General features: G+C 42.8%; 1 protein-coding gene across 3 annotated transcripts in view; it reads left to right on the top strand.

Moving 5' to 3' along the window:
• Nucleotides 1-13487, top strand: part of INF2 (inverted formin 2) — a 188674-nt gene that overhangs the window by 149743 nt on the left and 25444 nt on the right. For all 3 annotated transcript variants that reach the window (XM_077466809.1, XM_077466808.1, XM_077466807.1), the window contains exons 17-19: nt 3691-3811; nt 8435-8599; nt 12985-13087. In XM_077466809.1, coding sequence (XP_077322935.1) covers nt 3691-3811; nt 8435-8599; nt 12985-13087 — 389 coding nt within the window. The remainder of the gene's footprint in view (nt 1-3690; nt 3812-8434; nt 8600-12984; nt 13088-13487) is intronic.

Genomic DNA, 13487 nt, shown 5'->3' with positions numbered 1-13487 from the left:
GGCCTGCGTTTGATGGGGCCCAGTTGGCCTGCGTTTGATGGGGCCCAGTTGGCCTGCGTTTGATGGGTTTTTCTTCTGAATTTTTCTGTTTGTTTGCTCCCCCCCCCCAAAAAAATTTTGAGCACCAGGCGCCACTGAGTCTCGCTTGTCCTCCTTTCAGATTACCAGAATGGACATTTGATTTGATGAGGTAGTACAGACATAGATACTTGGGCATAGTTGGATTTATTTTTTTTTGTAATGGTTTATAGATATAAATAAGTGCTTGCATTCCCAGTGTCAACCTCATCTTGAGCGTGAGGGCAAGCATTCGTCTTGAGAAAAAAATAAAAATAAAGCGCAGGCAATGCTGAGCTTTTTCATTGGAAACGCCAACATCGTGTCCGAACGGAGTGTCCTTGTGCTAAATAGTTTTGTAAAATAAATGTTATGCAATGTGAAAATGAGAGATCGCATCAGTTCACAAACTTGTACACTTTCAAAAAAAATAAAAATTGAAATTGTCCGGCAGCCATCATACTTTCCATTTAAGGAATACACAGCACACAAAGCCTCATCCCTCCCATTACTTTGGCGTGATTTACAATAACATTGATCGCACGTATCAGAATGCTATTACATGTAGACATAAAGTCTGCAGACATCTTTGGAAATTGTTGTGTCTGAGCGGGATAATGAGGTTCAACCTGGCTGCAGATTGTAACAGATTCTTTAGACAGAATCCTTGCTTCCGAAAGGCAGCTTTTTTAGATCTTCATTGTAGTAATGAGAAAAGAAATCACATGGTAACTGTGTGAATTTGCCATTTCCTATCGATATTTTAATTATATTCTGCTACATTCTTTATCATAGAAGACCCGTTCACACAGCGCGTTGCTGGAGCTTGCATTCCTGCTCACAACTGCACGTATCCCGCATACATGGGCGTCTGCAGGTACGGGCAAGGGGGTTCAAGTGCCCCCCCCCCCCTCTGGATCAGATCCAGATCTTAAATTCAGCACAATTGCGTCGCTATCGGGGCTTCCTGCCCGCTCCATTCCTTCCCTATTGGCCATAACTGAGGGCCAATCAAAGGAGACTAGGAGAGCATCATGGGACATGTAGTCCCAAAGATTGGCACCCCCATTTTCCACAGGGAGGAGGCTACAGCTCGATCAAGAGAGAGATTGAGAGACTGCAGCCTGGAAAAAAAGCTGAAGGAGAGAGTTCTACAGGACAAAGAATGAGGAGTGTGCCAAATGGAAGCCAGAGAGACCAGGGTACAGACATGCTACACTGCTGACCAGAGTCGCCCCCGGGTGACCCAGAGTGATCGATCGTCCAGCCGGAGGGATCACTGCTGTAGTTTCGCTGGGTCTGGTAAAAGGGCCCGTTGGTCATTTATCCATTACTTATCTTAGGAACTGTACTACGTCTGCAGTCTCTGACCATGATAATGACATTGTCGAAAAGGGGCGGTGCATGGGTGACCTTTAAATGATGCCCCCCCACCCCCGAAAAAAGTTCTGCTGATGCCCATGCCTGCATAGTGTAGCCCATTTACTTAAATAGGATGCCCTAAATGCGTTTGCCAAGGCAGAGAAGCTCGGGGACCAAATTCTGGCCCTGAGCCAGGTGCGATTTTTTTTTTTTTTTTTTTTTTTTTTTTTTTTTTTGCTGCAGTTTGGAATCATCCCGCTGATTCTGCTTGCGATTCCCAATTACCCAAGTTTGAACGGGGGCCTAATATACAGGACAATGTACCCCATATTATAACCTGGAACTCCAGCCAAAACTTTATTTTCCTAGTTTGAACTGGAGTGGTGATCTAGGAAATGTCAGCAGCTCCAGCAGACTCCGAGCTGTCAAGTGACACTCCATAGCTGGGGTGTCACTCAATTTTATTGTAGACCGCATCAGCATTATAGTTGCCCTCAAAGGGCCAGTTGTATTTGTATGACTAGATTTTCAGAGCACTGAACTGCTCTGTCTCCCCCTACAGTGCAGTACCCCGCAGGAAGTGGTAAGGTAAAGTACTGATGATTTTTAAAGTGGTTGTAAACCCACGTGAAAAAAAGACCTGCAAGACAAAGGCATAATGAGCTAGTATGCATAGTAGCCTAGCTCATTATGTAATAATCACCTGAGATCGAAGCCCCCGCTGCGGTGCCCGTACACAGCACCGGCCAGCGACATTTCTCCCCTGAGCTAATTTTGGCTATCGCTGCTCCGGCACTGTGATTGGCTGGAGCCGCTATGACGTCACTCCCGTACATGCACGCAGGAGCCACCGGTAACGGCACACTCACTGAAGCAAAGGGTACATACGTGTGCCATTGCTTCAGTGCGCATGTGCCGATGACTTCGGCACATGCAGATACAGGGGATATCTCCTAAACCGAGCATGGTTAGGAGATATCCGGGGTAGCTACAGGTAAATCGTATTATAGGCTTACCTGTAGTAAAAAGTGGTTTGTAAGAGCTTACAACCACTTTAAAAGACTTTCTTATATGTATGTGTGTGTGTGATATATAATGTATATGTATGCGCATTGACCTCCTACACTGTTTCCCCCGAAAATAAGACCTAGTGTGATTGTCGGTGATGGCTGCAATATAAGCCCTACCCCCCAAATAAGCCCTAGTTGGAGTACTTGTAGGTCTTCTTTTCAGGGTAGGGCTTATTTTCGGGGAAACGGGGTAGGGCTTATATTGCAGCCATCACTGACAATCACGCTAGGTCTTATTTTGGGGGAAACTGGGTATATGTGCACAATCGGAACTGATTTTCTTTTTCTTGCTTGTTCAAAGTACCAACAAAAAAATGCTGCATTTGTCAGCCGGTAAAGCGGCAATATGTTGCCTCCTGACAGCCTGTTTTTAACCCCTTAAATGTATCATCATTATGCTGCAACTAAATGCAATGCACACAGTTGCAGAGTGGTTGCAGTGCAGCCCCATTCCCCTAGGGGGTATACTTCAAGGATGCCCTGACAAACGCTGGCATAGAAGAACCGATTTTCCTCCTGCAGCCAGAGAAATTGGTTCCTTTTTTATATGCAGCCACCCACTTGTATCCGGGCCCTGTTCCGCCACCGGGCTCAGAGGAAAGGGCCCTGTCAGTGGGGCCCTTCGTGGTTTCTTGCATTGGGGGGCCTTGAAGGATCTAGTTATGCCACTGGTGTGAGGCGCCACCTGAAATGATCTGGCGTTGCCCGATTCAGCCTGCAAGCCTTGTTTTTTTTTACACATGTGCTTTATAGTATTCCCCTTGCTCCTTCCCAGCAGCTATAGAAAATGTTATGTAGGGAGATGAGGGGCAGAGTGGAGGAGCTGGGCCAGCACATAATTAGGAAGTCTCGGAAGAGGGAAGTAATCAAATTTGCTCAAAGTTTAAGGCATGTTGCAAGTCAAGTAAAGGGGCTGAAAGAAAAAAATTAAAATACTTTTCTGTGTTTTTACATTTTTTAAGTTGGTGACAGGGTCTCTTTAATCGGCTATGCCCGCCTTAACCAAAATTCCCCGTTTCTCCTAAATCATTATCCAGTATATGTCAGGATATTATCAGAGGTAGGTGGGTTTTGCTGTGCTAAATAAATGGATTGTTTCATTCAAACCACTATGCTTTTCTTTCCCGCGGGTTGTCTGTATGAAGGGCTTTACTTCATTGGTTATGCCTTTTGAAAGTTTAATTTTCTTAAATTTTTCTAGGGTCAATATAGAAAATCTGTATTCAGAAACCAGTGCTAATCAAAAAAGACTGAAGGTTCTGCAGAAAAATATTTCCAATTCAGAAAATGATGTGAAGGAACAATATGAAAAATCAATTCAGGTATGCTTTAAGTGGGATCGGGGTGCAGGATTTGCAGGGTTTTCCTGGGCCAAAGTGATTTCACTCCTATGACTCCGCCCCCAACCCACCTCTGGGCACCATTGCTTGGTTTCACCACCTGCCTACCACCCAGTTATGCCCTTTTTTTTTTTTTTTTAGAGAGACTACAAAGCCAAGTATCATTTTGTGATGATAAATAATTTGTATGGAATTTGTTATTGATAACAAGAAAAGCAGCCAGCTAGCAAAATAGACCCCCCCCCCCCCCCCCCAAAAAAAAAAAAAAAAAAAAATCCCTCCAGTGGCAGTAACAATAGATCTATATGAGCAACAATCTATCTCCCAACATCCAGCAACAATAGACCCCTCCCTTAACCATAGATCCCTACAAGCAACAATAGATTCCCCCCACAAGCTACAATACATGTCCCCACTATAATGGATCCCCCAGCAGCCAGCAACAATAGATTCTCCAGCACACAACATCACTCCTTGGCATCGCATACATCCAGTGCTGGAACTACTTCCCCTCCCCCCCATGTTTCTGCTGAAAAAAAAAATGGACTTTTGAGGGTCAGGAAATGTTTAAAGTGGTCCTCCACTTATCCAGGTATCTGCACCCACTTCTGGGACAAGACCGCCGGATATGCCCCCCCCCCCCCCCCCCCGTTGTGTACTGGGAAACGCACAGTTCCCAGGACACAGTGGGGACCAGCAGAGACGCGCAGCCCGACTCGCGCATGCGCAGTAGGGAACCGGGCAGTGAAGCCGCAATGCTTCAGTTCCTGATTCCCTGACAGAGGATGGCAGCGGAGAGACGAGCGATCACTTCGATCACATCGCTGGACCCTGGGACAGGTAAGTGTCAATTTATTAAAAGTCAGCAGCTGCAATATTTGTAGCTGCTGGCTTTTAATATTTTTTTTAAAGGTGCAGAACCACTTTAAAGCCCTAAAATGATCTTCCTCTGACTTGTATTGGGCGTTAATATGTTAAGTTCTGGAGTTTTTGTAAGAAAACATTAATGAAAAAGATGGCTAAATGTTTGCATCTGTCATATTTTATGTTTTGCTATCTGTTACATTTTATAATAAAATCTCTAGAAATGTGAAAAAATAAAAAGAATAAATAGAAAACCTCCCATAATAAATATATATATATATATATATATATATATATATATATATATATATATATATATATATATATATATATATATATATATATAAATATAATATAATTTTTTTTTTTTTTTTTTTCATGGCAGCTAATTAAAGGCTTTTTTGTTCCCTTTTGGATTAACTGTGGATATATATATATATATATATATATATATATATATATATCCACAGTTAATCCAAAGGGGACAAAAAAAGCCTTTAATACTTATTGCCTTTTGTTAGCTGCCATTAAAAAAAAAAAAAAAAGACATTCAAGTGATGAGTAGACATGTGCAATTAGTTTCGTATGAATTTCCCTAAATTCGTACATTCAGGAGGATCCGAAATACGAATTGCCATGCGTCTGAATTTTGTACGAAATACGAACTTTTGTTTACGAATCCCCAGGAGGAAGTCAGCACAGGGAACAGGAAATTTTCTAACGAAAATTCGTATTTCGGATAGGAAATTCTTCAACGGAATTTCGTATTTTGGATAAAAACCAAACTTCCATCAGCATCGAATGTCATATTGAGGTATATTTTGCCTTTAAATTTATCGTAATGAACGTTCGTACAAGTTAACGAACCTAATGACAATTCGTATTTCGTACGGATTGAAGTGGAATTTCGGACGCGAAATGCGAAGTACGAATTAATTTTAATACGAACCGTAACAGAACAGAACGAAACGAATTTATTGACGGCGCCCATTTCTAGTGATGAGTGTGAGTTGGATATAACATGGAGGATGTTGCTATAATATCAATGCCTAGTCATAAAGTGTGCCATGCCCCTTTGACGCAGATAATCCCCCCCCCCCCCCCCCATTGCTGCTCTAATACATACAAATGCCTACTTTAGTTTAAGATTGGGGTAAGCAATCTTAAGCCTCAAACACACGATCAGACTTTGTACAAACTTTCCCGTGGACTTTTGTACAAAGGGCGTTGGCCGTAAGTTTGTATTGCATACACACGATCGGACTTTTTAGGCAACAAACACGAACGTAGTGACGTTTCAACGTACTGAGGACACTTCAAAAGAGGACGTTCAATTCCCCCGGCGCCACCCTTTTTGGTCAACTTCTGTACTGTTGTCTGATTTTTTTGCATTGGTTCTGAGCATGCGTGTACAAAAGTCTGATGGTTTTCGTGTACACACGATCGGACTTTGCTCCATCCGATTTATGTTGTCAAAAAGTTTGTCCGTTCTCACAGCCAACAAAAGTCAGATGAAAACCGAAAAAGTTTGTCCGATGGAGCGTACACACGGTTGAATGTTGCCTTAAAACAGCTAATTTGCATAGTTACATAGGTTGAAAAAAAGACACAAGTCCATCTAGTTTAACCACAAAAATGCATGTTTGTTGTCAAAAAGTCAGATCATGTGTACGTGTACGGCCTTTAGGAAAGGGAATTAATTCAGACACAAAAAAAGAGAGCTGCATAAAGCTTTAGATGGCTTCCAGATCTCCCTGGGAGCCTCAAAGCCAAATGCAGGTCCTTTATTGCTGGACAGTAAGTTTGCCCATTTTATGCCAATATTGGGGTGTGCTTGACTTAAAGGGGTTGTAAAGGTAAATGTTTTTTCACCTTAATGCATTCTATGCATTAAGGTGAAAAAACATCTGACACTGCCTGCGCCCCCCGAGCCCCCCCCCTTTTTACTTACCTCACCCCTCGAAAATCCCGCGCTCGCCCCCGCCGTCCTTTTCACCATTCAGCCTGGCCGCTGATTGGCTGGAGTGGATGGATGGAAAGCGGCCATTGGCTCGCGCTGTTGTCGATCACATCCACTGACGGGGGGCGGGGCCAAGTGATACAGCGAGCGGTTATAGCCGCGGGCTGTATCACGGGAGCGCGCCCGCAGGCGCTTCTCACCATGCGAGAGAGCTTGCATGAACGTGAGAAGCACCTGCGGGAGGAAGCCGAGACAGCCGCCGAGGGACCCCAGAAGAGCAGGTTTGGGGCCACTCTGTGCAAAATGAGCTGCACAGTGGAGGTAAGTATAACATGTTTGTTATTTTAAAAAAAAAATTAAATATTTCACTTTGCAATCCCTTTAAGGAGCTCCAGTCAGTATTTTTATAATGGAGTGCCCCTTAAATAAAATCAAGAGTGAACATGTTCCCTGGGCACCTGTCCTGGGACTAAAATGTCAAGCAATGGCAAGAGGTCGGGTGGTGGTTGAGGTGGAACTATGGGCAAAATCTTACAATAAATATATGGTGCAGGCTGTCGCTAACATTAATTCATCAGTTTTGGTTTTTCCTATTTATTTATGCTATTTTTTTTTTTTACCTGTTGATCCTGCCAGTAGACACCCTGTGGACAAGATAGGCTTAGGCTACATTCACATGGCTGAACAACAGTGGCCAGGGTGGCCATAGGCAAGAGTCATTCCATTCTGATGGTTCTAAACATTGCCTGCGAACAGCATCAGCTGTCAGATTTGTACTCTGTACAAATCAGCAGCCCGTGCCACGGCTGTTCGCATGTAACCGCTCATCTGAGTGGTTACATGTGAATAGTCTTCGATCGACCATTGACGTGGCCAATGCACATCAAGGGTTGGCGTTTCTGGTGAGTTTTGGCCGCACACAAACTGGCAGCAGAGATTTAACTAGTTTTGTATGCAGCCATTGCACAGAGTGTTCCAGTGTCCTTCCCCCCTCTGAATGCAGCAAACTGTCTGCCCCCTTGCGATCTTAGAGCTTACCCTTATCGGAATTTTGGTCGGAAAAAACTCTGATGGTTTTCCCGACGGAATTCCGACGGGATTTCTCTCAAGCTGTCTTGCCTACACACGGTCACACCAAATTCCGACCGCCAAGAACGCGGTTACGTACAACACGTACGACGGGACTAGAAAAAGGAAGTTCAATACCTAGTACCCAATAGCTTCCATCTTGTAGTTGAATCTGAGCATGCGTGAGTTTTTGCATGTCGGAATTGCATACACACTATCAGAATTTCCGAAGTTTTTCCGTTGGGGAAAATTGAGAACATGCGCTCAAATTTTTGCTGACGGGAATTCGGCCAGCTAAATTCCAATGGAGCATACACACACGGTCGCATTTTCCAATGAAAAGCTCTCGTTGGTCTTTTGCTGGCCGAAATTCCGATCGTGTGTACGCGGCATTAAAACCAACTTTAAGCGAGCAACAAAAAAACTTCAGCTAATTTTTTTAAAAATCCCAGCAACAGAAAATGGGCATCAGCTTGCAGAAAGGTCATACTGTAAATGCTCTATATCAGAGGTCTCGAACTGGTGGCCCTCCAGCTGTTGAAAAACGACAAGTCCCATGAGGCATTGCAAGGCTGACAGTTGAGAGCAAGACTCCCAAAGGCAAAGGCATGATGGGACTTGTAGTTTCGCAACATCTGGAGGGCCACCAGTTTGAGACCCCTGATCTATATCAATACAATATTGTGATGGAAGCCTTGTTTTCTGGCCTATAGGACTGTGTTGAGGCACTGAAGGAGCTGGAGGAAAAGTTGGAGGACCTCTCCCAAAAGAAGAAGAAGCTGGCTGATTATTTATGTGAAGATGTAGCTAAACTATCTCTGGAGGAAACGTTCAGTACTATGAAAACATTTCGGGATCTCTTCATAAAAGCAAAAAAGGTTTCGTTTTTTTTGTAATTCCTTTATTTTGCCATAAGTTGCATTGTATAAACCACGGCAAGAAATTGTATGTTAAAATGATATGTGTAGACAAATAGCAGAGACTAGGAAGTCCACTCAACGAATAGACGTATAAAAGTTACAACGGGTTTCAAGTTGTTCAATTAGAAGCAAAACTGAGGGGGCCCAAAATGCCAACCTATACAGACAATGTAACCACATGGAATAAAAAATAGAAAATACCGGTGACCAATTGAGCCCAATAAGGCAGCATAGACCAAAGACACAATTAGTAACAGAAGAACTGCAGAAAACTGCAAATTTAGCTTGCAAAAAGTTTGCAAGCTAAATGGTGGAATGCATAGAGGGGAGAAGGAAGGGAATGGGACAGGAGGGGCAGGGACAAGAGGGCAGCGCAGGTTGGTGAAACGAGGACAAGGTCCCCAAACCAGGGAAAGAATAAGGAGAAGCAAAGAAAGTCAGAACCAGAAAAGCATGTTCTTTCACCCGGATCCTCACAGTAAAAGGTCCCCGGGAAAGTCAGCCATGTTGTGAGACCTATTGTAAAAATGCATTGATGTACACAAAATATTACCACGGTCTACATCTAGGATTTATGTATTCTACCTGCTGCCTTATATAACAAAAAACAAAAGTAAAGGGGAAATGGGAACGCAAAATTGCCCACTAATAGAAGGTCAACTAAAATGATCAAAAATTGTAACATTCGCCCCTTAGGGCGTTGTTGCCGTAACCCGTTGGCATATAGGGAAAAGAGGCGGAGTATAGGCCCGACAGACTCTGACTATAAAGAAGTTACTATTGGCAACAATAAATAGTTCAATATTGAATTAATTATTTTGAAAAATATATTTTATTAAATAAAAAAAAAACACAGATTGTGATATAAATAACAAATTGAAGCAAAGTGCAATTCATAAAAATGACCCACATAATTAGACCTAAATTTACCGTAGACAAATAAAACTAACAGGACATACATAAAACATATACACAAATACACAACACACAATGCAGGTCTGGACCGGTTGCTGTAAACTATTGTAACCTAACCACTATTAAGCAAATGCAACAATTTAGAGTTGTGTGTTGTGTATCTGTGTTTTTCTGAATTTAATAAACTATATTGTTCAAAATAATTAATTCAATAATGAACTATTTATTGTTGCCAATAGTAACTTCTTTATAGTCCGAGTCTGTCGGCCTATACTCCCCCACTTTTCCCTACCTGCTAGCTTAGCCTACTCTCAAAGGCCTCAGCCTAATACTCAAATTCCATCTTCCACCCAAACGCCACTGCCCCAGCTGGGCTGACCCTGAGTATTTTATGCCCCTTGCCAACCTATCTGTTGAGGATTGGTCAGGGCCCTCAGAATACTCCAGGCAGCTGCTCCTCCCCTCCATGCCCATCCTTCTGGAATTTTCTGCTAGTTTCCAGAAGTTAGGGGGAAGGATCATTGATGCTGCACATGAGTCATACCAGCCCTCCCTGAGTGACTCGCCCTGACCCAGAAAAACACACAGACCTGGCTGCCAACCAAGCCTGAATTTACCTAAACTGACAATAAATCTTTCTCTAGCAACGCTAGGAAGTGCTACAAACGCATCAAACATTCTTTCACACAGGGTAGACTCTGTTTTGATAAGGAGATCTGTCTGTGAGGGTGACAGGTCTGTGTCCGCTCAGTTTATGCAGAGCAAACACAGACAGAGCCTATCTGCTCTGAGCGATTGGATGTAAACTGACTCCACTGTCCATTCACACCCGACTGGCATCCAATCCACCTAAACGAAGGACGGATCCACTTTGTTTTTTTAGCTGACTGGATTGGATTGCATTGCAGGTAGGTGGGTATAAATGGACACAAGTCAGTTTACACCTGCCAGTCCATAATGGAGACTAGAGGGTTCATTCTGACCTTTTGTGCTAGTAACATGTAACAATATTCTAGTGAGCCCCTGTCTTCCTGGACCCTGTTCCAGCATGTGACTGGACAGTGAAAGTAGAAGCAGAGTGTTCTGTGTTTTAAAGAAGCAACAGAAAATAGCTTTCTATAATGTGAACTATATAAATATAGAGTACAATATATATATATGCATTATACCCATCTATACCAGCAGGTGGCACTGCAGTGTTATACTGTTTTATTCTATGGTAATGTAGTCACAGGATGTACGTTCTGTCTATGCTCAGTGTACTTGTATATTCCTGCTTCCTGTTGATGTTTCTCCATGCTGTAAGACATGCATTGCAGTCCTACATAAAGCAAAGCGTACTGCTGTATAGTTCTGTCTGTACTTTGCTGATAGATTTCAGTTATACTGTAAATTGCATGTGCTCACTGTCTGTCCTAACACATGTTTGGGGATCTTAAAGAGGAGTTTCCCCCAAAAAAATAAAAAAAAATAATAAAAAGTCAGCAGCTACAAATACTGCAGCTGCTGACTTTTAATAATCGGACACTTACCTGTCCCATTCCCCCCTCCGCTTGGCGGCACTGGCATTCTAACTGGGCACCTGGCTGTGGCTTCACAGCCGGGCACCCACTGCGCATGCGGCGCCGCGTGCCGTGATTTGCCATGCAGTCACCTGGGACCTATCACGTGTCCCAGATGACTGACAGGAGGGAGGGGGCAGAGCTGAGCACTTCCTGTACTGAGGGGAAGTGACATCAAGAGCCCAGGCACTAAAGGCAGCATACTACGAGGGACCCCCTATCAAAAGGCATTTAGAGGTGAGTTAAAAAAAAAAATCCAAATATTTTCTGTTAAGAATTTTGGTGAATTTTTTTTTCTTTTATGTGAAACACCACTTTAAGGCTTTGGTGGTGCATTGTATGGTAATGCACTTTATCTCAGTCTGTCTACAAAATGATTCAGAATAGCTTGCAGTTCTGTATACACCTGCTCCAAGTTAACAACTAAAAAGGTAGGACATATTTTAAAAAATATATATATTTTTAGGTATACTGTGTAATAGAAATGCATAACAAACATATACTGGCGAAGGGTTTCCAGTTTGACGGCAAACGTGGAACTACACTTTAAGGCTCAGCACTGCTTTCTGAAGCTCGAATATCTTGCAATGTCATATACTGGCCCAGGGAAAGGGCCCACGTCCAATATGGCTGTTTACAGCCCGATTGGAAGCAGCCAAGTGACAGATGGATGCAAATGGAACAATCGGTGAGCAGGGCCGTCTTTAAGGCAGGGCAAAAGGGACAGCTGCCCTGGGCCCTGTCATTGTTGTGGGCCCCAAAGCAGCTGCCTCATACTTGCCAACTATCCCAGTTTACATTCCCTTGTCCCTTGAGGTTTTAGTCCTGTTTTTGTGTACAGACGACTCACCTGCAGACCCAGTTTTTACATGTAAATAACCAGCATTCATATGTAAATAGTAGTGACATGCATATGTAAATATCTGAGGCCAATGACATTGATATGTAAATAAGGCAGCATTCATATGTATATCGTGCCCCCTGCAGTGAGAAGATGTGCTGTAACCTAAAGCAACCAGTGAGCAGTATTACTGTACAGTAATCTCTAGCAGCCAATCAACAAGCCAAAATCATGTGCTGTAACCTCTAGCAACTAATCGGTGAGCCTTAAGGAGTGCTGTAACCTCTAGCAACCAGTCAGTAAGCAGTAATGATATGCTGTAACCTCTGGCAACCAATCGCAATCGCTGCCTGACCTGATACAGTAAACTGATTTTAAGTCTAGCTGCTATTTATTGTATGTCTCAGAGAAGGTGGAGAGCGAAATTGCATTGGGGGAGGGGGGCCCTAACAAATTTTTGCCCAGGGCCCAATCAATATTAAAGACCGCCCTGTCGGTGAGTCGTACTGATAAAACCTACAGGATGCAGTACCAGCGCTTGGTGATTGATGCATGGAGAACTGTGTAAAAACTGCAAAAAAGGGTACCAGTAAATAAAACATTCCCGATAGAGAGTTTTATATATATATATTTGCCTGTACAACCTATTGGAGCTATTATATGAATATAACTCCCTTTTTATTTTAATTTTATTTTTTGCTGTATTACTGTAGACCACAGAAACATTGGCTGGTCTTGGAAAAACTCCTGTACTTGAGAATAAATGTTACAGAGCTAGTTATCCACTGCTTCAAGTTCAGCCCCCTGTCCTGTAGCTAGCATACTGGCCATTAATGGTGTGCTTTGATACCAGATAAGTTCTGCCATGGGGTAGGGGCCTGTATTGGTGTGCTGGATCCAGTTAGCAGGACCAGAGTCTGCAGTGCAGGCCTCACTGTTCCCTTGTGCTGTTTACTGTAAATTACCACCGCCTCCGCTATTTGTAACTGCATATAAATGCATGACTCTATCTATTTTAATTGTAGGACAATAAAGATAGAAAGGAGCAGGCGGCTAAAGCTGAAAAAAGGAAAAAGCAAATGGAAGAGGAAGAAGCCAAGCGACAGAAGGGTGAAAATGGAAAAATCAGTGAGTCCTACTAATAAAATGGTGTTTAAGCAATGTATTCATCATGTCATTGTGGCCATTTACCAGAAAGCTGAGATTATTTATATATTTATTATATATTTTATTTTTACTGTGCAAACATTTTAGGCCTGTGTGAAGAGATGCTATAAAGTAAAAATGCTTAAAAAAATATATACATTTTAATTTATTTATTTTGATCAATTTCCTAAAATGCAAAGGGAACAAACAGAAGAAATATCTAAATATCAGCAAATCAATATTTTGGTGTGACTACCCTTTTGACTTCAAGCCAGCATCAATTCTTAGCCCTTGTACACACGGTCGGAGATTCCGACGGAATGTTTCCTATCGGACCGTTTTGTTGGATATTCCGACTGTGTGGTCTCCATCGGACTGTTTC

Source organism: Lithobates pipiens, unplaced genomic scaffold (assembly GCF_037356315.1).
Source record: "Lithobates pipiens isolate NorthernLeopardFrog02 unplaced genomic scaffold, aLitPip1_a1.2 Scaffold_37, whole genome shotgun sequence".
Classification (NCBI taxonomy): domain Eukaryota; kingdom Metazoa; phylum Chordata; class Amphibia; order Anura; family Ranidae; genus Lithobates; species Lithobates pipiens.
Note: the sequence above shows the minus strand (reverse complement) of the source record. Positions and strands in the feature narration are given on the sequence as shown.